The sequence below is a fragment of the Phyllopteryx taeniolatus genome, chromosome 1 (genome assembly GCF_024500385.1).
Source record: "Phyllopteryx taeniolatus isolate TA_2022b chromosome 1, UOR_Ptae_1.2, whole genome shotgun sequence".
Taxonomy (NCBI): Eukaryota; Metazoa; Chordata; class Actinopteri; order Syngnathiformes; family Syngnathidae; genus Phyllopteryx; species Phyllopteryx taeniolatus.
In genome coordinates this window covers 29706028-29733811 of record NC_084502.1, presented here as the reverse complement: position 1 = coordinate 29733811, position 27784 = coordinate 29706028, and the positions used below count along the sequence as shown (strand labels likewise).

The 27784-nt window shown below is 41.2% G+C and overlaps 1 protein-coding gene across 2 annotated transcripts; it reads left to right on the top strand.

Annotated features, from left to right (window-relative positions):
• The first annotated feature begins 1186 nt into the window (after positions 1-1186).
• dnajc27 (DnaJ (Hsp40) homolog, subfamily C, member 27) lies at positions 1187-19685 on the top strand. Of its 2 annotated transcripts, none has more exons than XM_061787910.1 (8): positions 1187-1205; positions 2065-2175; positions 3568-3650; positions 3736-3805; positions 8888-9052; positions 9124-9246; positions 9330-9490; positions 11851-19685. In XM_061787910.1, the coding sequence occupies exons 2-8, from the start codon at positions 2089-2091 to the stop codon at positions 11981-11983; spliced, it is 822 nt and encodes a 273-aa protein (XP_061643894.1). In that variant the 5' UTR covers positions 1187-1205; positions 2065-2088; the 3' UTR covers positions 11984-19685. The 2 variants fall into 2 exon arrangements, with proteins under 2 accessions (XP_061643894.1, XP_061643884.1); XM_061787900.1 differs by lacking the exon at positions 1187-1205 and adding an exon at positions 1764-1920.
• Positions 19686-27784: the final 8099 nt, after the last annotated feature.

Genomic DNA, 27784 nt, shown 5'->3' with positions numbered 1-27784 from the left:
TCACTTCTGTCCTGAGACTAGCCTCCACTACTCTTTCCCATAACTTCATCGTGTGGCTCATCAACTTTATTCCTCTATAGTTCCCACAGCTCTGCACATCACCCTTGTTCTTAAAAATGGGCACCAGCACACGTTTCCTCCATTCCTCAGGCATCTTCTCACGGGCTAGAATTCTATTGAACAAGCTGGTCAAAAACTCCACAGCCACCTCTCCTAGATGCTTCCCTACCTCCACAGGAATGTCATCGGGACCAACTGCCTTTCCATTTTCATCCTCTTTAATGCCTTTCTAACATCCCACTTACTGATCATTGCCACTTCCTGGTCCACCACCACTTGCCTCTTCTACTCTCCCTTCTCTCTCATTTTCATCATTCATCAACTCCTCGAAGTATTCTTTCCATCTAGCTCGCACACTGCTGGCACCAGTCAACATATTTAGCCCTTCCTGACGCAACCCTCTGCTTTTATCCAGGCTCGGGACCGGCCTACAGTTTGCACTGGCTTGTGCCCCCCATAGGGCTTCCATATGTGTGTTAGCAAACTTCATAGATGGGATCAAAATTGTGGCAATTACGTATAAACCCTTAAACAACGTTTTTGGGAACACTGCGGTACCAACACATGCAGACAGAGCATACAATAATACACACAGGCATATGTTCTTCATCCTCTGCAAAAAAATCTAATATTACCATTGATTATTAGTCTTTGTACATGGAAAATGAACAGCATGGTAGGGTCAATGACACATTATACATTTAAAGGTCCGGTATTTTACCAAACCAACTTTCCTAGTATTTGGGATGTTATATTGGCTCTATGGTGCCTCAGTAAACGTGAAATATGAATTCAAATCGTCCACGCATTCTGAGTACCAGACGTTTTTCTGCCGAGGGGCCTGAAATCACGTCATTTGATTTTCTCTAGCTTATTTACGTCACTCGCGAAGATCTCCGTCTACCTCTCCGCTCCCGAGCCAGCACTGTCAACATAACAAACACGTGTGCTCTCACAAGTGGGTCTTCCACACAGACGCAACCAATCAGAGGAAAGGGAGCGGTCTTGGCCAAATATGGACAAAGCGGACACAAAACTGGGTCAAACAGAAGTAGCTGTCTCAAAGGGGTCTTTTCTGGACACGCCCGTGACCCTAGTGAGGATAAGCGGTACGGAAAATGGATGGATGGATGCATTTAATTTTGGTACGGTAGGTCCTCGATGTCGGTTTATTGTGAAAAGAACTAGCGGAGTTACATCTTGTAAGGCGGCGTTTAGTCCAAAGACACAATGAAAACAGCTCCCGTGACAGGCTGACTACCAAGCGTGCCTATGTGGCGGCCATGTTGGGGAGGTCGACGTTCCCATCAAAGGCAATGCATGGACATGGAAATTCAGTAGTAACTTGCTCAATTGTCAATCGATTTTCATGAGGTTTACTTTTTTGTCAACATTAAAGCCTGTGCTAACAATTTAACGTTGACAAAAAAAGTAAACTCATGACGGCGTATAATTTACGACGAGTACTGGGAGTTACCTTTCACGGTAAAAAAAAAAAATTGGATAAAAAGCACACACAAATGTGTTTTTTCCGTGAAAGGTTACTCCCAGTACCCTTGTCGTAATTGTACGGCGTTGTACGAAACCGTAGACAGCACACTGTACGGGAATCCTTGGTCTTATGGTTTACTTGCCGTCCACACACATGCGGAATGCGCTGACCTTTTTTTTTTTTTTTTTACTCCCAGTTTATCGTTGCCATAGGCACGCAGTTCAAAAGGGGCGTGTGGCATCGACCTATTTATATCTATGGTTTAGCAATGACGCTAACAAGTCCGTTTTGCTATATGTCGGCTGCATTTTACGACGACACTTCCCAAATCATGTTACTCGTGTCCAACTTAATTCTAATGACACATGGTAATTAATACAACGTAATTGTGACGTACAACAATAATATACAATAGATTTGGTTGCGCGTTGCGTTCATTGCTCGTGCTAAGTGCTAACATTAGCCGCACGGTTGTGTTGTGACATCGTCCCCTTCTTTGCTTCCTTCCAAAGTTTCAAGTTTAAAGGATTAAAAAGATGGAAACGAACGTGTCGAAGAGACGAGACAACAAGAAGCCGCTCCGCGTGAAGCTAATAAGCCTCGGGAATGCTGAAGTTGGAAAGGTAAGTTCTTAACAATTCAATGACCTATCGTCATCACGACTTAACGTTGCTTAGTGATGTCGTCAAAGGCGTAGTTTACTGTACGGGTTACTTATTATGGCTAACGTATTGTTTGCGTCTGATTAAGTCAAAATCCTAATTATGTTGTAGTCCATTTTTTATTGTCACGTCTATTTAATATTACTATTATTATTCTGGGTGTGAGTGCCTGGGCGTGAGTTGTGGCTGACAGCAGCTCCTTGCAAGTGATCTCATTTTTTTTTTTTTTGTAAATGGCTGACTGAGTGTAGGTTTCCTTGCCCACATAGGAAGACATTCCAGTGCTTTGATTGACTTTTTTCACTTTACTAGGGCGGTGGCCTAGCTGAAGCTCGCTTTTAACAGAAAAAGCAAAAAATTGGCAAAACACATAAGTTGGGGCACTTGTAAGTCAAAGGTCAAGGTACCACTGAATACCGAAATTATGACGAACTTGTCAAGTCTCAGTTACACCCAAATTTACTTGGTGTGAAATGGCCTGTTTCGTTAAACACAAAGCCTTTATTCTTATGCATAAATGGCAATGGGCATACACAGGTTAATATTGCTTTCTGCCATCCAGGGAGAGCATTTAATTGTTCTCAACATTACAATTTGTTGCTGGCATAGATAGACGATGAAATATACATTAGATGTATTAAATAAACAATAATTTTCAGTCCAATTAAGTGGAATTATTTAATTTGCTCTACCAACACAGTGGGTGGGTGCTAATGCAATATGTGATGAAAGCATATCAAAATAAAAGTCGGTTAACACTGATGCGTAAAAATAAATAAATAATAACAACGGCATTGTACAATGAGAACCTGCGGCAGTTTTCCAATGGACCAATTAAAGCATCCTGTTTTTATTGTGTGGTGCTTTTGTGAAATAGAAATTCAATTGTGGTCCTCACATGTTTTAGTGTTGCTTTTCAAGTTTTAAAGTCCTTTTGCAGGGGTCCTCTGTTTAAGATGGAATTCCATTGTTAAGCTGGCGACGTAACCCACATTTGGACATAAGGAATGCACTGTATTCTATCACAAAGGCTAATGCATTAGCAAAGTCATAATTACAGTAAATATTTGTGCAAAAAATACGTCAAGGCCATAAAGCTAAATCAATCAAATAACAAAGTGTGGCTTATGCTGCGCACCGTTCCAGATGTCAGGACTGTAATCAGAGGAGCCCTATATATGGAATAAAGGCATGGAAGATAGACTGAGACCTTAAATTCACAATACATTCACGTGGTTTCCGTTCCCATTTATTCTTGCTCTGCAATTACAAGACATTTGAACACCATCATTGCATGTGATAAATTCATGTATTGTTTGCCTAACATTGTTATTTGCTAATTTCTCCCTGCAGAGTTGCATCATTAAACGTTACTGTGAGAAGAGGTTTGTTCCCAAATATTTGGCCACTATTGGAATTGACTATGGGGTTACCAAGTAAGTGTGTTCACTGTATTTTTATTGTGTGGTCTAACATTTGTATGTATTTACAATGTGACCCTAATAAGACATATGTTGTCAGGGTGCACGTTCGTGACAGAGAAATCAAGGTCAATATCTTCGACATGGCTGGCCATCCATTCTTCTACGAAGTGAGTCTGCAGAAGGAGTATTTCAAACTCCCCTGCTACACAGCAAAACTCTTCCAGAATAAAACGCACACCGAGCCACCATTTTGCATGACACTGGAGTTGATCAGGATAAGTTTAAAAAAAGAAAAATGTTTATTTTCCAGAAAAAAAGCAGTTGCTAGGAAAAGGAGCACGGCCACAAATAGTGCACGACTGAAAATTATTGGCAGCCCCCCCCCAAAATATGTTTAAAATTGCCAGGGATAGGCAACTTAAATGATGGTTTAGCCCGCAATTTTTTGCCACTCTTCAACGACAAAATGTTTGAAGCAAACAACAAAATAACCACATGTTGTGATTTTTGTATTTTTGTATTTTTTTATTTTTCCCCTCTTTCTTTCGAGGGCAAAGGGCTCTTGTGCATCAAAATTACCATTCAAAGATGGCACAAAACTGCTGAACAGCAAGCCAATATTACGTGCAAGAACTCACTCTTTAACAAAGCTAAAGTCAACCACGAACTCCCTAAATACAAGCAGCACATCGACTGTCCCACCAGGGAAAATAACATTTTAGACCACTGCTATACGACGCTAAATAACACATTCCGTGCCAAATCTCGTGCAGCCCTGGGCTCGTCTGATCACTGCTTAATTCACTTAATACCGACATACAGGCAACAACTTAAATGTGTGAAGCCTGCAGTGAAAAAGTGGACCAATGAAGCAAAGATAGAACTTAGACTGCACAGACTGGAGTGTCTTTGAATCAGAATCATCATCATAATCAGAATCATCTTTATTTGCCAAGTTTGTCCAAAAAACACACAAGGAATTTGTCTGCGGTAGATTCCAAGATGGTGCCTACCAGTGTGGTCGCCTCGGTTACGTGCTCTCTAGTATTGTTTTTGTTCTTGTGTTTTTCGTTCATCTTTGGAGACATTACACGACTCACTTACACAAAGGGTGACCTGCTAACCATCAAGGAGGCTACTCCGGACTTTCTTTCACCAACTTTCGCAAATCCCCTCAGTTTTTTCGCCGAGTTACTCACCGGAAAATCTTGAAAATTCAGATGGCAGTCTGGATGAATATACGGACACTGTCACATCCTATATCAGTTTCTGTGAAGATGTGTGTGTACCAACAAAGTCATTTTGCACATTCAATAACAAGAAGCCGTGGTTCACTGCCAAACTCAAGCAACTTCTCCAAGCTAAGGAAGGCGCATATCAGAGCGGGGACAGGGCCCTGTATAATCGAGCTAGAAACCAGCGGACTAAAGAAATTAACATTGCAAAGAGAAACTATGCAGCAAAGTTGGAAAAACAGTTTAGCGCTAACGACTCTAAATCAGTCTGGCATGCATTCCAATCGCTGACCAATTACAAGCGACGATCACCCCAAGCTGAGAACAATAGCAGACTAGCCAACGACTTGAAAACCTTCTACTGCAGATTTGAAAAGGACAGTTTCACACCCCACACCCACCCGGCCGCACCCAGACCACAACCACACCTCTGACTTCTGCGTTAACCATCCATGAACAGGATGTGAGACGCATCTTCAAACAACAAAAGATTAACAAAGCGACAGGCCCAGACCATGTGTCCCCATCCTACCTCAAAATCTGCGCGGACCACCTTGCTCCAGTCTTCACACAGATCTTCAATAGATCTCTGGAACTGTGCAAAGTACCATCCTCTTTCAAACGCTCCACCATCATTCCAGTCCCCAAGAAACCTACAATCTCGGGTCTAAATGACTACAGGCCTCTCGCCTTGACATCTGTGGTCATGAACGTCTCATGCTGGACCACGTCAAGAGCGTCACAGGTCCCCTGCTGGACCCACTGCAGTTTGCCTACCGAGCGAACAGGTCTGCGGATGATGCAGTCAACATGGGACTGCACTTCATCCTTGAACACCTCGACAGTGCAGGGACCTACGCGAGGATCTTGTTCGTGGACTTCAGCTCAGCGTTCAACACCATCATCCCTGAACTCCTTTCCTCCAAGCTTCTCCAACTCAGTGTCTCGCCTGCCATCTGCCAGTGGATTTACAGCTTCCTGACGGGCAGGACACAGCAGGTGAGGCTGGGGGAGACCACCTCCTCCACACGCAGCAGCAGCACTGGGGCACCCCAAGGTTGTGTCCTCTCTCTGCTGCTCTTCTCTCTCTACACGAACGACTGCACCTCAACGGACCCGGCTGTCAAATTCCTTTAGTTTGCAGATGACACCACTGTCATCGGCCTCATCAAAGACGGTAACAAGTCTGCATATCGACAGGAAGTGGAGTGGCTGGAGCTGAACACGCTCAAGTCTGTAGAGATGATCGTGGACTTCAGGAGGCATCCTTCGCCACAGTTGCCCCTCACTCTGTCCAGCTGCCTTGTGTCAACCGTCGAGACCTTCAAGTTCCAGGGAATTACAGTCTCTCATTTTCCTGAAGTGGGCAATCAACATCAACTCCGTCCTCAAAAAGGCCCAGCAGAGGATGTACTTCCTGCAGCTTCTGAGAAAGCACGGCCTGCCACAGGAGCTGCTGAGGCAGTTCTACACAGCGGTCATCGAATCAGTCCTGTGTTCTTCCATCACAGTCTGGTTTGGTGCTGCTACAAAAAAGGACAAACTCCGACTGCAACGGACAATCAAAACTGCTGAAAAGATTGTCGGTACCCCCCCTATCCACCCTTGAGTACTTGCACGCTGCCAGAACTAAGACAAGAGCGTGCAAAATGCTCTCGGACCCTCCACATCCCGGTCACCGGCTCTTCCGGCTCCTTCCCTCAGGTAGGCGCTGCCGATCAATGCAAACTAGAACTAGGAGACATTCCAACAGCTTCTTCCCTCTTGCAATCAACTTCTTAAACAGCCAACTTAAAATTCCATTGCAACATGCTGCCAATTTTTTTGTCTTGAGTTTGTTGTCACATTTCTGTCGGGTCAATTATACATACTCGTGCACTCACTGTAGTAGTCTCGGCATGCTGCACATCTGTTGTTGACCAATACTGGCCACTCATGCCAGAGTAGCATCTGCACCACTTGCACACTGACTGAGGAGTATCTGCAACATTTGCACAATCGACATTGTCCCAGATTATCACACTACTAGTCACTTTAAACTGCATACATTCCTTGAAGTCTCGGCGCCCTTTGCACAATGGTCATTGCACCGGACTATTGCTATATTAGTCATTCAAACTGCTCTAAGTGCTAGAGGACTCTGCATCTTTTTGCACAATTGTCAAAAAAAATAAAAATAACATTGTACCGGCATTACCAGATAACTACCAACCCTTTATTGCTCAGTGACTGTTTTTCTAAATGTCTTTGTCTCAAAAGTGTTCTCTGTCAATTGACTGTTGTCGGACTAGAGCGACTCCAACTACCGGAGACAAGCTCCTTGTGTGTTTTTTGGACAATATTTTGCAAATAAAGATCATTCTGATTTTGTGCATTCTTTTTTTAAAACCAAAATCAACTCACTCAAAGATTTTATTATGATGAAATGTTCCTGCATTTCATTCAAAATCCTCAAATTAATAGGCCGACTCACTCACCTGTATGATATAGTGTAGTTTAGGGCATTAAAGTTCACTCTGCTTTGTTAAAGGAGCCTGCCCCCGATGTCCATGCGATGTTGCCTAGGCTTGTCAACCAGGACAGCCCTACAACATCCAGAGCCTTTTGGAACTCCGGGCGGATCCCTGCCACCGAGGAGCTTTTAACCACCTTGGTGACTTCAACCCCAGAGATAGGGGAACCCGCCATAGAGTTCCCAGGCTTTGCTTCCTCCTGGGAAGGCGTGTCGGTAGAATTGAGGAGATCTTCAAAGTATTCAGCCCACCGACTCACTACATCTCGAGTTGAGGTCAAAAGTGCCCCATCACCACTATACACAGTGTTGATGGTGCACTGCTCCCCCCTCCTGAGACACCGGTTGGCAGACCAGAATTTCCTCTAAGCCGTCTGAAAGTTGTTTTCCATCACCTCAGCGAACTCTTCCCATGCCTAGGTTTTTGCCTCAGCGACCACCAAAGCTGCGTTCCACTTGGCCAGCTGGTACCCATTAGCTTGCCTTCAGAGTCCCATAGGCCAAGAAAGCCCGACAGGACTCCTTCTTCTGCTTGACGGCAACAGCGGGTTCGGGGATCGCCGCCACGACAGGCACTGACCACCCTAGGGCCACAGCTCCGGCCAGCCGCGTCAACAATGGAAACGCAGAAAATGGTCCACTCAGACTCAGTGTCCCCCGCCTCCCTTAGAAAGTGGGTGAAGTTCTGTCAGAGGTGGTAGTTGAAAATTCTTTGTCTCTCAGTCGAGATGTAGCACTTAAACATTTTGTGGGATCTCCTTTTTTACTTAATACTCTGTTCCAAAAAGCCTGACTAAAACCAAATTGTACAAAAACTGTAATATTTCCCATAGGAAAGAATGTAAAACCATTCCAGAAATGCACAAGTGTGAAGAAACTTTTATGGATAATAATTACAATTTAACATGCAGAAAACTGAAATAAATAAGACTATTGAAAAGGATCAATGAACATTAAACATAATTTATCTTTTTTGAAGACTCTTGATAGCATATGAAAGACCGTGAGTAAGATTTTATTTGCCATTTTCCTACTTTGCTATGAGTTCTTTCTTGAATTATTTGGTGTTTCTTGTATTTTTAGCACAGCAGTTTATGAGCGCAAGGGATGACGCTTAGTCAACAAGACAACGCTCAAAAAACACATGCACAGGATGCTTTGTGCTCAGGTCTTGTGGTCTGAAATATTTATCAAAAACTGAATCGTCTGACAATTAGGGCACATGGGAACTGCTGTTCCACTGTACTTCCTTGACACAATGTACTACGTTCTTATTAGCCAGGGCTTTGGCACAATCTTGTGGTCTCATAGAGCATTATAGAAAGAGGACAAAACTGTACATCGGTGGGTTTTGCAGCAAGTAGCTTATGATAGGTTCCACAGGAAAAAAACTATTATTTGTGACTAGCGAACTGCTAATAGGCAAGGGTTCAGTGTGATCAATGTGGTGGAAACACAGCAGTAGGGGGTGCTCTTGGATGAGTCCATCTGTTCTTGTGCAGGTGCGGAATGAGTTCTACAAGGACAGCCAGGGCGTGCTGCTGGTGTACGATGTGGGTCTCCGGGACAGTTTCGATGCCCTCGACAGCTGGCTGGGCGAAATGAAACAGGAAATGGGCTCTCAGGCCAACATGGACAGCATTGTGTTTGTGGTCTGCGCCAACAAGGTCACACTTGGTCCCTCAGGCTGATATACAGCAGACTCCCAAGTCAGGAAGTGACCAGATTGTGTCCACAGGTGGACCTGTTGAAGCGGCGAGTAGTGGACGAGGGGGAGGGGCGTCTATGGGCGGAGTCGCGGGGCTTTCATTACTTTGAGACGTCGGCACAAAGTGGAGAAGGTATCAACGAGATGTTCCAGGTGGGACAACATACAGGAGCCTAACTGAGCTCTCAACCTGAATCTAGACTCAGTGTGTCTGTGGCTTGTTTGCTTATGTCCAGGCCTTCTTCTCCTCCATCACTGACATGTGTGAGAATGGCGGTAAGCGACCTGTCACGGAGGTCAGCGTAGGCTTCACCAAAGAGCAAGCAGACACTATCAGACGTATCAGAAACAGCAAGGACTCCTGGGATATGCTGGGCGTCAAACCCGGCGCCACACGGTGAGTTGACAGGCCAGGGCCAAGTAGACATGATATATCAGACTTCTCAAACAAGACACATTATACCCTCTTATTTATTTATTTATTTATTTACTTTCACGACTTCAAACAGTTCCCAGGTGTCTTGCCAACATGTCCTTAAAATACTCCCAAGAATCAGCAAGTACTGTACACCTTCACCTCCATTTTTAACCCAATGCTTTTTAACCGGTCAAGAGATTTGGAGGGAGCAAATTATTATTTTTTTTAAATTGAAAGTCAAGCAGTTCAAGTCCAATTAATAGCTTTAAATGGTACCAACGAAGATACCATAATTTCTCATTTATAACGTGCACCCTTGTATAATGCGCACCCCCAAAGTTGACCTCAAAATTTTGGAAAACCCTTCTACCTATGTATCATGCATTTTTACAATACATGATTTTGCTTCTACCCATATGATCAAAAAATGTATTATCTGTATTTTATTTTTTTCAAAGAATTATTCTTTTGTTAAGCACTTTGTTTGAACACGTAATACTTTCTTTGTATTTACCTGCTCTTATTTTAAAATTCACAGCCCTACTTTTTAGTAAATGAGAAAACACACAGTTGTGCTCATATGTTGATTACCAAGGCAAAATTTGTAAGATGGGTACAATTCTTTAAAGAAAAGAAAACGAAAGAAGAAAACAACAACAGCCGAAACACATTTTATTTTAATGGGATTCAAATTAAACGGTCAAGCATTTCAGAAAAGCATTATCATTAAACATAACATAAATGAATGAGGGTTGTTGTTCAGTCATCAGTCGTATTTATATATTAATAAAAAAAAATAAAAAAAACTATATTTAACAAAGTCTGCCAGGGTATGTTAACTTATGAGCACAACTGTACATATTATGCAGTCATATGTACCCCTGCCGTATTGGCATGAAAGTGTAGGCTACACCTTTTTCATAACCGCTAGGTGGCATATTAGAATTAAACTATACACCTTTCTCATAACCTCTAGGTGGCGGTGGCATATTGGAATGAAAATATACAGCTTTTTCATAACCTTGAGATGGTGGCATACATTTATAAAATGTGAAAGTTCTTTCCATTTCCCCCGATATCAGTGTATCATGCGCACTATTGGTTTATGACAATTTTTTTTTGGGGGGGGAATGCGCATTATACACGAGAAATTACGGTAAGTGGTGAATTTCTAGAGGTTGAGTCAACTAGGCAAGGTTACCCAAACCTGGAAAAATAATGTACTTTTCAGCATTTTACAAAACAAGAACAGTCTCCAGACTTTAAACTGTACACAAGAGTGAAAACAACACAACATACAAGTACCTTACTTATGGTAACTTGCACAACAGTTGGAAATAACCTTCGGAAGAATATTTGATTTCCAGTTTAGAGATGATGCTACAAGTGTGTTCAGTTATATCTGCCCAATGTGGCTATTTTGAGTCAAACGTTTAGAATACATTTTTATTTGTAGATCGAGTCCATGATTCATTTTGTAACTTAGTTTGTAGTGTGCACAAAACTGAGTCGTTTATTTGTTCTGAGAATGAGAACTGGAAAAATTGGGGTGGTATAAAACTTTTGACGGGTAGTGTAAATACATTTAAAATCAACGCCGAAAGCTTATGTATGAAATAATTTTACAAAGCCGAAAACAAAGGACATTTTCGCTATAATTATAGTTAGTTTTGTAAACATAGAATTTTGTTTCAGATGGTTGTTTGTTTTCTTTTAAACACTATTTTATTTCGTTTACTAAAATGTTTAAATTTTAGCTTTAGTTATTTCGTTGCTTTTCACTTCGCGCGTAAGTCAAGGCACCACTGGCGTTCTAAGCTGCGGACCTCTGTCCATGAAAAGATGGAGAAGCTGCGGAAAGTGAGGCAAAAAACAGTGAAGACAAAGTTCAGGGCAAGTGTAGAAAAACATGTATCAAAGCCATATTTATTTAGTTGCATTCTTATTTTGTTGTTTCAGTACCGTATGTTTTTATAGAGTACAAAACCGTGTTTTGGGGGGAGGCTGGAACGGATTAATGGCATTCCCTCTAATTTCAATGCGGAAAATTTGATTTGAGATAAGAACATTGTCACAGATTGAATTAAACTAAATGTTTTCATTATTAAAACATTTTAACAATTTTGTTCTATATCTACAAACAACCTGGCTGGATCGCTGGTCTAATGTGTACTATATTTTATTTATTTGTTTGCTTTTTGGACAGGCCTGTCATATGAGATGTAACGTCATATGTAACTTTTTTTTTTTTTTTTGTCTAACGACGTGCAGTCTGTTGTGAAGTGAATAGTTTTTTTTTTTTTTCTTTTCTTTCTTCCATCCTACCTGCTTTTTTCCAGGGAGGAGGTCAACAAGGCGTATAGGAAGCTGGCGGTACTGTTACACCCAGACAAATGTGTGGCCCCCGGGAGCGAAGACGCTTTCAAGGCGGTGGTGAACGCGCGCACCTCACTGCTGAAGAACATCAAATAACACCAACACACACAACGCATCCAGTTACACTGTTCTTAATTTATCAGCACTTTGCGTTCCACCTCTTCTGTGCCATGTTACTCTCTGCCAACCCCAATTTACGACATCTCTCAATGCGTGCACGTCCGTATGCGTAACAGCTTACATTTAACATTGTCATCTCACTAGTAGAATTTCTAGTAGCAGGTTTTTTACATTTAAAAAAAAAAAAAAAATTTTTTTAGACGTTTGTCATTTCTTTTTGCATTTGTAGCATGTTTGTGAGCATGGTGCCATCAGTTGTGTCACGAAAAGCAGGACAAAGGTCAGTGTTAAACTTGATTCTGTCGACGTAAATGCCAGTAATGTTACAAAGTTAAAGGTCATTTATCCTGAATTCATATAATTTATTATTACATTTGGATAGTTACATGGATTAAACTCTAGCTCCAAAATGTTTTTGTATTCTGATTAAATGCAAATGCATTAGTTTGCCTTGCTATTCATGCATGTTTGTATTTAAAGGAGGCATCTGCATTCTTTTTTTTTAAACAATTTTAAACAATTCCCAACTGTCTTAACATGCCTGGGATATGCTTTCATCAAAATCGGCCAATATACAGGTATGTGCTCCAAAATTAGATACATACAACATACAAGTTTCACTTTTAGAAACAAATTCTTAAAATAAATGGACTTTCCCTTTGTATTCAAAATTTTTGGCACATATCTGTACTTCTTTCCGAAACAGTCTTTTTGAGGGGGCGGTCGTAACATAAAAATGAGCGACAATTCACCCCACTTGCTCTACCGTGGAACCAATGGCTAGTACAGCTTTTGTAACAATAACAACCGGGGGCAGAGCTAATGGGTTACGGCAATGCATGTGGCCTCTAATTGCCCCCAAGAAAAAAACGTCCTTAAAAACAATAAAAGCATTTTCAGTCATGGAGGCAGCACTTCACACACTACACTTCACACGTCGCATGTACTTCCGGGTGGCAAGAACTCCGCTGTCACCGCTATTAAACAAACCCATTTACTTTTCAACAGATAAGTTTATCTGAAAATAGAAATGGTAGAAACTCAGACAGAGGGCCTCTGGAAAGTCAAATCTCCTAACTTTTATACAACCTTTCGTTAACCTTTATGGAAAAAGTCATACGGTCAAGACAAAATGAAAAGGTGCTTCACAAAGACAGGATTGTTTCAAAAGAATTTCACTCCCCTTAACCAAGGGGTGTAACGATTTATCCACTTCATTGATGTATCGATTTATATTCCTATGATCCTGCTACATTGAACCTTGTTCGGAACCTTGGCCTTCCGGGTGATATATATCGATCTAAAACTGTTTTTAAATGTAATCAATCCTTTGTATCGATACTAGGAAATAATGCATTGGATTTAAGCACAGCAGACTTTATATGGATGGACCTGTGTGTGTGTGTGTTTTAGCACTTTTAATGAAAAAGACTGCACACAAGCAGACGGCAAAACAGCATGGTGAGGAGGTGGCGTCAAACAGGAAATTATTAGGCCACCATATGGTCCAGTGTGTGGAAACACTTTTCCCTTTAGCAAAGACGGAAACGTTCGAAATAAATTGCTTGCTGTGTCTGCAACCACCTACGAAGGTGCCATTAGATTTCACACAAAAGCAAAACCACAAAAGCAGCAGAGCATCAGTTGTAGGCTGTCACTTTACTCTCAATAGCATGCTTCTGGCTACGTCAACACAAGCACAAAACATCAGTATGGGATCTATGTATTCCCAGCACAAGTGTGCCAGCAGAAAGAGTTTTTAATACTGCTGGCAACATAGTGAGCACACAGAAGTGTCGTGACCAGATTATATTGATCAGTTGATATTTTTGAAAAAAAAAAAATTTGTAGTCATGGAAGAATAGTTTGTTCAACTTGATCTTTTGTTAGATATTAGTGCATTTGTTTGTTTGTTAAAATTAGATTACTAGCAGGGTCAACCACTGCTCATTTAACGTGAAGAGATGTTGGTTGCACTTTTTTTTTTAATATTAATATTGTATTTGTGTTGTATCCATGTTAAAAAAAACATCAGAAGTAGCAGGTAAGCCTACTGTTAATCCAAACTGGAGATGTTATTTGTACTTTATTCAAATAAAGTGTGAATGCATTAGCAATTAATTGTTGTTTATTATATCCACAATTAAGTTGACATGATTCCCTTACAAGAAACAACAGGAATCGAGGAAATTTCCCCTGCACTGTCCGGTATGCAGGCATTTATTTCACAGTCATACTGGTTAAAGGTTTGGCTAAAAAGTTTCAATTCAATTTAAAGCCACTTTATGGTTTTGGATCATATGCTAAATGAACCAATATCGTCCTTGAATCAGATCGCCAACCACGAATAGTGGTTCTAATTGTTGTTAAAACTAATCGTTTCTAGAATCTGAATAGTTAACCTGATCACGGAAGGACCAGCTCTACACCCTCGGCAGGGTCCTCGAGGGTGCATGGAAGTTCACCCAACCAGTCTACATATGTTTTGTGGACTTGGAGAAGGCGTTCGACCGTGTCTCTCGGGGGGTCCTGTGGGGAGTGCTTCGGGAGTATGGGGTACCGAACCCCCTGATACGGGCTGTTCGGTACCTGCACGACCAGAGTCAGAGTTTGGTCCGCATATCCGGCAGTAAGTCGGACTCGTTCCCGGTGAGGGTTTGACTCCGCCAAGGCTGCCCTTTGTCACCGATTCTGTTCATAACTTTTATGGACAGAATTTCAAGGGGCAGCCGAGGCGTAGAGGGGGTCCGGTTTGGTGGCCTCAGTATTGCCTCTCTGCTTTTTGCAGATGATATGGTTCTGTTGGTTTCCTCAAGCCGTGATCTCCAACTCTCACTGAAGCAGTTCACAGCCTAGTGTGAAGCGGCTGGGATGAGAATCAGCACCTCAGAATCTGAGACCATGGTCCTCAGTCGGAAAAGGATGGCATGCCCTCTCCAGATCAGGGATGAGATCCTGCCCCAAGTGGAGGAGTTCAAGTATCTTAGGGTCTTGTTCCCAAGTGACGGCAGAATGGAACGGGAGATTGACAGGCGGATCGGTGCAGCGTCTGCAGTGATGCGGACTTTGTATCGGTCCGTTGTGGTAAAGAAGGAGCTAAGCCGAAAGGCGAAACACTCAATTTACCGGTCAATCTACGTTCCTACCCTCACCTATGAGGTGGCTGGGGCATCTGATTCGGATGCCTCCCGGACACCTCCCTGGTGAGGTATTCCGGGCATGTTTTTATGTAAATCAAAATAAACATAAACCTTTTGGGGTATATTACACAGCACAAGGCCAAAACTACCAGTTTTTGTCATCGTCTTCTGTTCAAGTCAGCGTTAGTCAATCACTTTTTGCCTCCCGGAAGTATCCAAGCGACTATTATTTACAAACTTTGTGAAAAGCTCCATTAGTGTAGCAGATCCGTTCATACAGCGGGCACTTTGGCAAACACAAACAACCCCCATTGCCCTCCATGTTGAAAACATCACTGAGCAATCGCATACAGAGTGTATGGTCCTTTTGAGAAGCTACAGCTGTTGGCTAATCCTAATGTACTAATCACGCAGAACTCAGTGCAGCTGGGTTTACCTTTTGGCCTTGGCTTAGTGTTTCAGAAAGTGTTGTCCAAGTCATGGTTGACAATTACTGTGAGGGCAGTTAATTATTATGAACAGGCTGCACTGTTACATTACAAACTGTCAACATTTTGAAAGGCTCCCTCACAGACACATTTCCAGAAATATGGACCTCACAGCAGATTCACTTCTTGTTTTTGCTACCCTCCTCCAATCGCTGTTGTCTGTTCTTGTGTGTGTGTGTGTGTGTCCATTTTTCCGCAATGAAACTCTAGATGGGAGCTGGAAAATGTAGTCATGTTTTATGTTTTTCACAAATCTACCGGAATTAATTTATGCTCATCCATCCATCCATTTTCCGTATTGCTTATCCTCACTAGGGTTACGGGTGTGCTAGCGCTTAGCTCAGCTGACTCTGGGCGAGAGGCTGAACTGGTCGCCAGCCAATCGCAGGGCACATAAACACTGCTGTGAAGAAGAATTGGCTCACTTCACAGATTCTTAGATTTTTGCATAGTTTCCTCACTTTGATGTTGAAGATCATCAAACAAATGTAAAAATCAAGACAAATATAACCTAAGTGAACTTAAAATGCTGAAAAAATGCGGAAAAATATATATTCAAAGTTACCTGGCTAAGTGTGAAAAAGTAATGGCGCCCTAAACCTAATAACTCATCCATCCTCAGCAGCAACAACTGAAATCAAGCTGTTTCTACAACTGGCAATGCGTCTTTCACATCTCTGTGGAGATATTTTTGGTCCACTCTTCTTTGCAGAATTGTTTGAATTCAGCAAAAATGGAGCGTTTTTGAGCACGAACGGCCTTTTTAAGGTCATGCAACTGCATTTCAATCAGATTCAAGTCTGGACTTTTACTAGGCTCCTCCAAAACCTTCATTTTGTTTTCTTAAGGCATTCAGAATTTGAATAGCTGGTATGTCTTGGCTTGTTATCCTGGTGCAGAACCCAAGTGCACTTCAGCTTGAGGTCACAAACTGATGGCTGAACATTCTCCTTCAGGATTTTCTGTTAAAGAGCAGAATTCAAGTTTTTCAGATCCTGAAGGAGCGAAGCAGCCCAAGACCATAACACTACCGCCGCCATGTTTGACTGTTGATATGATGTTCTTTTTCTGAAATGCTGTGTTACATGTGCGCCAGATGTAACGCGAGACATAGCTTCCAAAAAGCTCAACTTTCATCTCTTGGGAATCTTTCAGATGTTTATTTTGCAAAGGTAAGACGAGCCTTTATGTTCTTTTTGGTCAGCAGTGGTTTTGGCCTTGTAACTCTGCCATTGATGCCATTTTTGCCCAATCTCTTCCTTATTATTGTGTCAAGAACACGGACATTAACTCAGGCAAGGCAGGCCTGTAGTTCATTAGAAGTTGTCCTCAGTTCCTTTGTGACCTCCTGGATGAATCATTGCTGCTCTCTTGTTGTAATCTTTGTAGGCCGGCCACTCCCGGTAAGGTTCACCACAGTTCCGTGTTTTATCCATGTGAGGATAATTGCTCTTCCTCTGGTTCGCTGGAATCTTAAAGCGTTAGAAATGGCTTTTACCCTTTCCAGACTGATAGATGTCAATTGCTTTATTTCTTGACTGTTTTGGAATTTCTTTGGATCGTGTCGTTTTGTTGCAGGTTTTTTTAGATCTTTTGTCCAACTTGATTTTGTCGGGACAGATTCTGTTGAAGTGATTTCTTGATTGAACAGGTCTGGAGGTAATCAGGCTTAGGTGTGATCGGTGAAAATTAACCAGAAATCGTGATTTGCCACAATTAATTCATGATTTAACAAGGGGGGTAATTACTTTTTCACACAGGGCCAGGTGACTGAATATTTGTTTTCCCTTAATAAATGAAATCACCATTTAAAAATATTTTAAGTTCAGTTGGGTTATATTTGTCTATTTACATTTGTTTGATATCAAAAATTAAAGAGGAGAAACTATGCAAAAATATACAAATTTGAGATGGGGACCAATACTTTTTCACGCCACTGTAAACAAACAATAATTCACACTCACATGCACGCCTATGGGCAATTTAGTTGTCAATTAACCTACCATGCATATTTTTGCATTCAGGGACGTAACCGGAGTACCCTGGGAAAGTCCACACAGGCATGGGGAGAACATGTATACACCAGTCGGCCACCATGCTGCCTAATTTATGATCATTTGTAAAAAAAAAAATATATATATATTTATAGGCAAAGTATTTAGTCAGCCACCAATTGTGTAAGTTCTCCCACTTAAAAATGTGAGAGAGGCCTGTGATTTTCATCATGGGTATACCTCACCTATGAGAGAGACAATGAGGGGGAAAAAAACAGAAAATCAGTCTTTTTAAATTTTAATTAATTAATTAACATTATGGTGGAAAATAAGTTTTTGGTTACCTACAAACAAGCAAGATTTTTGGCTCTCACAGTCCTGTACCTTCTTCTTTAAGAGGGTCCTCTGTCCTCCACTCGTTACCTGTATTATTGGCACCTGTTTGACCTGTCCACAACCACAAACAGTCACACTCCAAACTCCACTATGGCCAAGACCAAAGAGCTGCCAAAGGACACAAAAAAACAAAATTGTACATCTGCACCAGGCTGGGAAGACTGAATCTGCAATAGGTAAGCAACTTGGTGTGAAGAAATTAACTGTGGGAGCAATTGTTAGAAAATGGAAGACATACAAGACCACTGATAATCTCCCTCAATCTGGGGCTCCATGCAATATCTTACCCCATGGGGTCAAAATGATCACAAGAACGATGAGCAAAAATCCAGAACCACACGGTGGGACTTGGTGAATGACCTGCAGAGAGCTCGGACCAAAGTAACAAAGGCTACCATCAGTAACATACTATGCCGCCAGGGACTCAAATCATGCAGTGCCAGATGTGTCCCCTGCATAAGCCAGTACATGTCCAGGCCTGTCTGAAGTTTGCTACAGAGTATTTGGATGATCCAGAAGAGGATTGCGAGAATGTCATATGGTCAGATGAAACCAAAATAGACCTTTTTGGTAACAACTTGTGTTTGGAGGAGAATGAATGCTGAGTTGCATCCAAAGAACACCACACCTACTGTGAAGCATGAGGATGGAATCATCATGCTTCGGGGCTGTTTTTCTGCAAAGTGACCAGGACGACTGATCCGTGTAAACGAAAGAATGAATGGGGCCATGTATCGTGACATTTTGAGTGAAAACCACCTTCCATCAGCAAGGGCATTGAAGATGAAATGTGGCTGGGTCTTTCAGCATGAAACACCTGCCGGGCAATGAAGGAGTGGCTTCATAAGAAGCATTTCAAGGTCCTGGAGTGGCCTAGCCAGTCTCCAGATCTCAACCCCATAGAAAATCTTTGGAAGGAGTTGAAAGCCTGTGTTGCCCAGCGACAGCCCCAAAACATCACTGCTCTCGAGGAGATCTGCATGGAGGAATGGGCCAAAATACCAGCAACAGTGTGTGAAAACCTTGTGAAATTTACAGAAAACGTTTGACCTCTGTCTTTTCCAACAAATAACAAAGTATTGAGATGAACTTTTGTTATTGACGAAATACTTATTTTTCTCCATAATTTGCTAATAAATTCTTTAAAAATCAGACGATGTGATTTACTGGATTCCCCCCCCCCCACACACACACACTCCCCTCCCCTCCCCTCATTGTCTCTCATAGGTGAGGTATACCTATGATTAAAATTACAGGCCTTTTTAAGTGTGAGAACTTGCACAATTGGTGGCTGACTAAATACTTTTTTGCCCCACTGTATATATATATATTTTTCGATCTATCGTCCACATCAACACGGGTCGTTTTTCTCAAGTAAGTGTTTCCACTGAAAAAAGTTTAAAGCTGACATGATTATAAACCCAGGAAAGAAACATATTGGTAAAATAACATTACTTATGAAATAATTATATAAACAGCCGTCTTTTAGTAGTATTGCAAAAATAATTTTTACTTATGTATAAATTCAAGTGTATTTGTTTTGCTGTATATCTTTTAACAATGCATGACTATGAAGTTGTCGGCATCATGTGAATATAATTTGATGTTGAAAATGTATTTTATAGGTAATATTTTAATGAATAAATGGTTTGAAAGTCAAGGCATGGACTGTTGTTTTTATTATAAGGACAAATAAAATCAGTTTGTTCTCTGGCTTTTCACAAAGGTGTGCATATAAATCCACGGTGTCCCAAAATTTGACTGGCCATTACTCATTTTAGTGTGAACCCCCACTATATTGCGGTTCATCTTTCATGCCCCTGCTATTACACAGATTTTTAAGCAATCTTTTATATGGGTTTTACATTTTACTGTATACATTTTATGCACACTGCACTTGCTCAGTGTGAAAGGATGACGACAGCCATTTCATATTTGGAAGTGGTGACGCAACAGCCTAGAAGGAAGTCAGGCGGCTTTCACCGCTGATTGGACCTCAATATGTATTGGTCGTTGTTGGCAAAGAAAGCCCTAACTTTGCTTTTTTTAAGGAGTAGGAGGTGATGCAGCAGCAAAAAAAAAAGAAAAAAGAATGGGAATATCCCATGCTAATTTCACAGCAGCATTTCAGAGTTTAAATTTGTTTGTGAGCTTTTTAGTTCCAGGAAGGGAAAATGAATGGGAACGTTGAGTGCGTCAGGCGCTTTGTCAAGTGCAGTGGGAAAAGGTTAGTCGCTCGTCTTTAGTGTAGTACCACTATGACACAACATGTCAGCAGCACTGAGCTATACTAGATGTAGATTGCAGTGTCATTATGGTGAGAAAAGAAGAATGTTTTACTGTATGGTATTAGCTCTCCAAGAACCACCATAATGACCAAAATTTTAAAAATAGTAGCGTAGCAGGCACAAGTTCTCATTAAAAAAAAACAACAACAAAAAAATTTTATTATTGCTGTGCTTAAATATAGCAAATTCAAAACCGGTACCAAATCACTGCCATCCATCCATTTTCTATAACTGTTCAGACTAGAGCTGGAGTCTATCCCAGCTGACTTCAGGTGGAAGGCGGTCTATACCCTGGACTGGGCACTGGTCAGTCGCAGGGCATATATTTAGACAGATATTCACGCACACACATTTACACCTTCACTGAGTGGGAACTGAACCCGTTCTCCCTGCACCAAAGTCAGGTGAACGTACACCATCAGTGACTCAAACAATTATTCTGTTCAAATGTATTTGACATAAAAGTACAAAACGGTACCCTGAAAAGGTATTCATGCCTTTTGAACGTTTTCACATTTTGTGACATTACAATCACAAACTTAAATGTATTTTGTTGAGATTTCATGTAATAGACCAACACAAAGTTGCACATAAATTGTGAAGCGGAATGAAAATGATGCAGTGTTTTCAAAACTTACACAAATATAAATCTGAAGTGTGCCGTGGATTTGTATTCATCCCCTTTGACTCTGATACCCTTCAACACATTCCAGTACATTCAATTGCCTTCAGAAGTCACCTGATTAGTAAATAAAGTCTACCTTTGTGCAATTTACTCTCAGTATGAATACCTGTTCTGTGAAGGCTTCCGTGGTTTGTTCAAGAACATAAGTGAACAACAGCATCATGAAGACCAAGGATTTCACCAGACAGTTAAGTTGTGAAGAAGTTTAAAGCATGGTTAGGTTCTAAAAATATACTTAAATATTCAAGGAGTACTGTTCAAGCCGTCATCAAGGGCCTGATGTACAAAAAGGTGCTTACGCACAAAAACGTGGCGTCCGGTCTTTGTCACGGCAAAGTTCAGATGTATCAAGAGTGACAGGCGTACACACGTTTCTGCAGCTTTTGGTGCTTTGGCGACACTTAGAGGTGATGCTGGGAAACTGTTCTCATAAATCTGTACATCAGAGACACATGAATAATTACCACTGATGAACAAGTCATGCCCGGCAACATTTGATTTCAACAATGCAATTGAGGCAAGGACTCAGAATTCATTTGTTAACCAGTGTATTTAATGAACCACTGATATTTGTGAGGACACCTATTAATTGATCGAGGCGATCATTTATGCCGCGTATTGCCCACACAATCGTTTCTTGTGACTCCAGCACATGCACTGAAAAAAAAAAGAGTCCTTTGAATTTACTTCATTTGAACATGTGCATCGGTTGCACATGATTCAAATGTGTTTAAATTGACATAATTTACCCCTCTTCTTCTAAAAAAAACAAAAAAAACATGATTTTTTTTGTCAGTGTGCGTGTCCTCTCCTGTGTGTTAAAATAATAAATTGAGTAATCAAAAAGGAGTCAAAGTTTTTGATATCCTCTTTGATATGCTGATGTGCTTCTATTTGAATTCCAAAGATTTATTACAAATACCGCACATACAACATTTACGCATGAACCTTTATCTCACAGGGCTGTGTGTAGGTTTCTGTATGAACACATTTGTTATGAGTTCTAAAAATACATTGTATTAACCTTGTAGGGTGATCATAGTGAGACACGTGTCCTCCCATCACCCAGCGTCAGAGCAGCGTCACCCACGATCGCAGCGATTCTCTCCTAACGGGGTGAGGCCCTCCGCGCCGGTTCTTCCGCCTTTTTTTTGGCGGTGGGCAGCTGTCCTCTACTTCACATCCACCTTAATGTCTGATCACTTCTTTTTTTTAGTTCAGCGTGTGTGCATCGACAGCCGCACACGCGTTGTCCCATTCGCGCCGTACGACAGCGTGCCAAAGAGGATTTTCTCGCGTGCCTCCACTTCATCGAGCAACTTCACATTCAGAAAAAATATATTTCTTCATTACCTTGCTCATTTTCCTTTTTTTCTGATCATGCAGAGATCGGCATCTCAGGCGCAGGGTTCATTTAAATATTATTTGCATATTCAAATTTGGGCGTGGACAGGGAGGAGTCGGCTAATCCAACATGTGCGCTACTCCAACACATATGTGTATATATATATATATATATATATATATATATATATATATATATATATATATATATATATATATATATATATATATATATATATATATATATATATATATATATATATGTATATGTGTGCGTGTAATAATGCTGTAAATGACCTGAGGCTGGGTACAGCGCATTCAGGTTGCAGGCTGTAGCCACAAGTCAAGTTCTTTGGATCCTTTGGTACAGCGGCGCAGGCGGAGTCTACACGCACATTGACCGGGGACCCCATGAGCCAGGACTGCGGCCATGGCCCACCACATATATACATACTAATTAGTGCATTATTACTAAAAGATATTAAACAATAAAATCCATGTTGACATAACAGACCTAACACTCTATAGACTAAAACATTTTAGAAACGTAACAGAGCTCTGATGCAAAAACAATATGAGAATAAAATATAATTAAAAATAAAGGCCTAGAAATAAACTAAAAAGTAAGTAAATAAATAAATATTAGTTAAAAAGGGCTTTGACCCCACCACATTTGAAGAAGGAATGCTCATCACTTATTTGAGTCCTCTTTTGTCAGGCATGCTGAATTCTGATGGTCACAAGTTGAACACGGGTTGCCGCATCAACAAGCGTGAAAAGTGTCTCATTTGATAAGGAGCGAGTGCGTGACAATGGCGTGGGAGTTCACGTCAATGCAATCACGCATTAGACATCTGCCATAACCATTTATACTCAAAACCTAAATTAGAAACTTCTTCCTCCAACAACCCAAATTTACTCAAATAAATGTCTTTTCTTTTTTTACAGACAAATATTTGCCACGAAAATGTGTGCACGCTTGTCATGGATAGTCTAGTGCAGGGGTGTTCAATCTTTTTCCTGTGATGGCCACCTACAGAAAAATTGAGGGATACAAAGGCCACTGACATTCTTCAACCTTAACTTAGTAAACTACAACATAGCTTTGCCTTATGAAAGTCAGTTTAGCTTTATGCTGACAAACAATGGAAAACGACTTTGACATGTTAATGGTTAGCTTCGATAGTCGCGGTTTTAGAAACAATTTATATTTGAACACAGATGATGGAGCAACACATTCAGATAATGTAAGAGTACTCATAGGCTCCTCTACAAAAACATTGTCTCAGTATAACTGTATTATACCGCCTCCTGGTTGCCAAGTCAGACACACCAGAGGGAGCAGCACAATGAATTGGATTGCACCAATAAATCATGATGCACAAACTATTGAAATCTTTACATTCTATTTATTTATATTATTACTCTGTTCTTACAAAGTGCATTGTTAAATAGTGATATTTTTCATTATGAAAAACATTTTTTTTGGGGTGGAGGGGTGGGGGTGCTGTAACAGATTTGTGGCATTTCCATTCATTTCAATGAGGAAAGATGATTTGAGATGAGTGTTTTGAGTTACGAATACGGTCACAGAACAAATTAAACTCATATCTCAAGGCACCTCTGTATCTTTATTCACTAGTTAATCTTTGTCTTTGCATATCGTCACTGTTGGGTGGAAACTCAAATGGTTTGGTCATTTGGTCAATTTCATACTTTTTCACAAATGCACCAGCGATATTTAGAAAAGCCTGATATAAAACAACAAACAATATTATTATTTGTCAGGGGCGTTGTACAGGGGGTTACTTTTTCGCATACGCTCTAGCAGCTAAACTTTGGTTTCATCATACCAAAGCACAGACTTTCAAAACCTATCACAATGTTTTAAATTTTCTTTGTATACTTTGATTTACGGTGGTGAGAGCAATTGTTGTTTTTTTAGGACGGTGATGATGCCGTCCACCACGATGAAGAGCCCTCAAAACAGTCTTACGTGAAACATCAACTCCAGTTCAGCATTAATCATCCACGTTGGACAGTTATATCTTTGACAGACTTTCCATTTCTGTGCTTTGCAATGATGCAACACACATCTGTAGTCAAAACGTGAGTTGCTTGCAAATGGCAGCAATGATAATATAAAAAAAAAATGAGTGGGTTGCATTTCTGAAATCAATGAACTACTGCAGAGAACAAAACCTTATCTCTGTATGTAACAAAAACATTTTAAACTGAAAAAGATGCTTGATTGAAGCTTAGTTTCAACTGAAAGTCAATTTCTGTATTTGAGTCCTCCTCGTATTCATGAAATTAAAGCCAAACTTAAATTATCCACCTGGAGCCAACAAAAAACATTTTAAGTAAGAAAAATAACACTATAATATTGTACTTTATAAAAATATACAGTAATGACATAAACAGAATGCAATGAATAAAATATTTTTTGCCACATTTTTTGCTTCAATTCAATGGAGATTGTGCTGCTCCTTCTGGTGTGTGTTCAACCACTTATGCGCTTCATTCCTGAATATAACTCAACAACTTCCTCCTGCCTCCCCTGTGTCTAAATGCCCAATTGATGATGATGACTGGCATCTGGGGACACAGGGGACTCTGCCCACCAATCACTACTAATAAATTGCAACACAAGAAAAAAAAAAAAAAAAAACAACAGTGGGCAAAACAAAACAGAATATGACACCATCCATCCATCCATTTCCCGTACCACATATCCACACTAGGGTTGCAGGCGTGCTGGCGCCTATTCCAGTTGATTCTGGGCGAGAGGTGGGGTACACCCTGAACTGGTCGTCAGCCAGTCCCAGGAATATGACACTGAACTCCATTTTCATACAGTAGACACAAATCATATCTGACCGAGAACAGCCCCAGAGTACACAAACTTTGTCGCAGCTGAACAAACTTTTTTTGTTTGTTTTTGTTTTGGGTCACTTTAGGAAAAGTCATTAACTTTGGTGTGAAAGGATAACATTTGTGGTATTTTTATTGCTGTCAAATGTCAAAACGGGTCAAATTGGACAGGATGTAAGAGTTTACCTTAACCGTATTCTTTAATTTTTCCCTTAAGTAAAAACAGATTCACATAATCAGTAGTTCATATTTATTGACCTTTGCCTTGAGACACCAGCCATCTGTAAATAATTACACGGTCCGCTGGAGCTAGCGTTGTTTTGTCATTTGACAAAGTTCACATCTGTTTCCCAACCTTTATTGACAGAGGCACATACTTGACATTAGAAAAATCTCATGGCAGACCACCAAGCACAAATGCCTCAAAAAGTGTATATACTGAAATAATGACGAGCTTCGACTCTGAGTTTATTTACTGAATGAGAAATGTCGGCCAGTTTCGTTGAACACAAAGCTATTATTTTGTTGTATGAATGGCAACAGGTGGATACACTGAAGTGGAGTGGAAGAGCATGTAATTGTTCTTCCTGTCGCTAGCATAGCTAGAGGAACACATTTTCAGACCATCCCTCCATCCATTTTCTTTACCGCTTATCCTCACTAGGGTCGTGGGCTGCTAGTGCCTATCCCAGCTATCTTCGGGTGGGAGGCGGGGTACACCCTGAACCGGTCACCAGCCAATCGCAGGGCACATAGAAACAAATATATCCGCCTCACAGTTCTGAGGACCTGGGTTCAAATCCGGCCCCCCCCTGTGTGGAGTTTGCATGTTCTCCCCGTACCTGCGTGGGTTTTCTCCATGTCCTGTGGTTTCCTCCCACATCCCAAAAACATGGATGGTAGGTTAATGGAAGACTCTAAATTGCCCGTAGGCGTGACCGTAAGTGCAAATGAATGAATGAATGATGTGTGATATCATTGATGTCATTATCATTGTATAAACAGTATATATCATTCTATGATATGATAATATCAAAGATGTTATTGAAAGTATTACCCCCCTTTGACGAAATTAAAGCTTTGCGATTTGCAAGTAGCTCCAGTATCATCTTTTCGTGTGAAGTATAGCCTATCTTTAGAGTGCTTCTGCCTTGACGCTATGTCGGAGAAGTTCAGAAGCAAAATACACTTATTGCATGTGCCATCACCCATTTGTAACATAAGAAGAATCATAAGTGCAATCATCAGGAAAGTAAACAAACAATTCCAAGGAATGAAATTACTGGAAACTGGAAGTCTTTCTCGATTCCCATCCCTAATCCTCACCCGCCTGGCCAATTTTGGGCTGCTTTTCATTGACTACACCTCAATCTTTACCGCCATAAACTCCAAAACTCCAAACTCAACGACCTTTGCTAGTGCCCTTCCCTCTGCAACTGGATCCTCAATTTCCTGCCTGCCAGACCACAAGTTGTGTTTGGGGAACCACACTTCATCGTCCCTCATCACCGGAGCGCCCCAAGGCTGTGTTATATGCCCCCTGCTGGACTCCCTCTTCACCCGTCACACCGAGAACATCTCAGATGCAAACAGCTCCTTCCCTCAGGTAGGCGCTACCGATCAATGCAAACTAGAACTAGTCGACATTCCAACAGCTTCTTCCCTCTTGCAATCAACTTCTTAAACAGCTAACTTATAATTCCATTACAACAAGCTGGCAATTTTTTGACTTGAGTTCGTTGTCACATTTCTGTGGGGCCAATTATGTATTACTCGTGCACTCACTGTAGTTGTCTCGCCGTGCTGCACTATTTGCATATAGTGGCCACTCATGCCAGAGTAGCATCTGCTCCATTTGCACACTGATTGAGGAGTATCTGTAACATTTGCACAACCATTGTCCCAGATTATCGCACTACTCGTCACTTTAAACCGCATACACTCCTTGAAGTCTCAGTGCCCTTTGCACAATGGTCATTGCACCGGACTATTGCGATATTAGCCATTCGAACTGCTCTAAGTGCTAGAGGACTCTGCATCTTTTTGCACAATTGTTGTTTTTTGTCAATGTCTTTATGTCTCCAAAGTGTTCTGTAAATTGACTGTCTGTTGTACTAGAGCGGCTCCAACTACCGGAGACAAATTCCTTGTGTGTTTTGGACATACTTGGCAAATAAAGATGATTCTGATTCTGATTCTGATTCTGATCATCATCAAGTTTTCCAACGGCATGGCTAAACCACGATCCAGATCATCCATCTGGCAAACTGGTACAGGGGGAACTACCTTGACCGGAGCACCAACAACAACAAAAAGCTCATAGTGGATTTCTCCAAGAAGCACCAGAGGAGCTTTCTTTCACTCATCATAGGTGGAAAAGTTTCAAGTACCTTGGCATCAACATCTCCCAGGACCTGTTGTGGTCACACCACTTCAGCACTCTGGTAAAGAAAGCCAACCAGCGTCTTTAGCACCACAGATGCACGTGGGGGTTCAAGCTCCTACTCAAGTTGCCCAGGAACTTTTACACCCATACCGTGGAGAGCATCCTGAGTGGTAACATCATCA

Excerpts from the sequence above, each read along its gene's own strand:
- dnajc27 (XM_061787910.1), top strand. The coding sequence starts at position 2,089 with ATGGAAACGAACGTGTCGAAGAGACGAGACAACAAGAAGCCGCTCCGC. Across the intron at positions 2,176-3,567 it reads GGAATGCTGAAGTTGGAAAG|AGTTGCATCATTAAACGTTA; the intron begins GTAAGTTCTTAA and ends TTCTCCCTGCAG. Across the intron at positions 9,491-11,850 it reads GTCAAACCCGGCGCCACACG|GGAGGAGGTCAACAAGGCGT; the intron begins GTGAGTTGACAG and ends GCTTTTTTCCAG.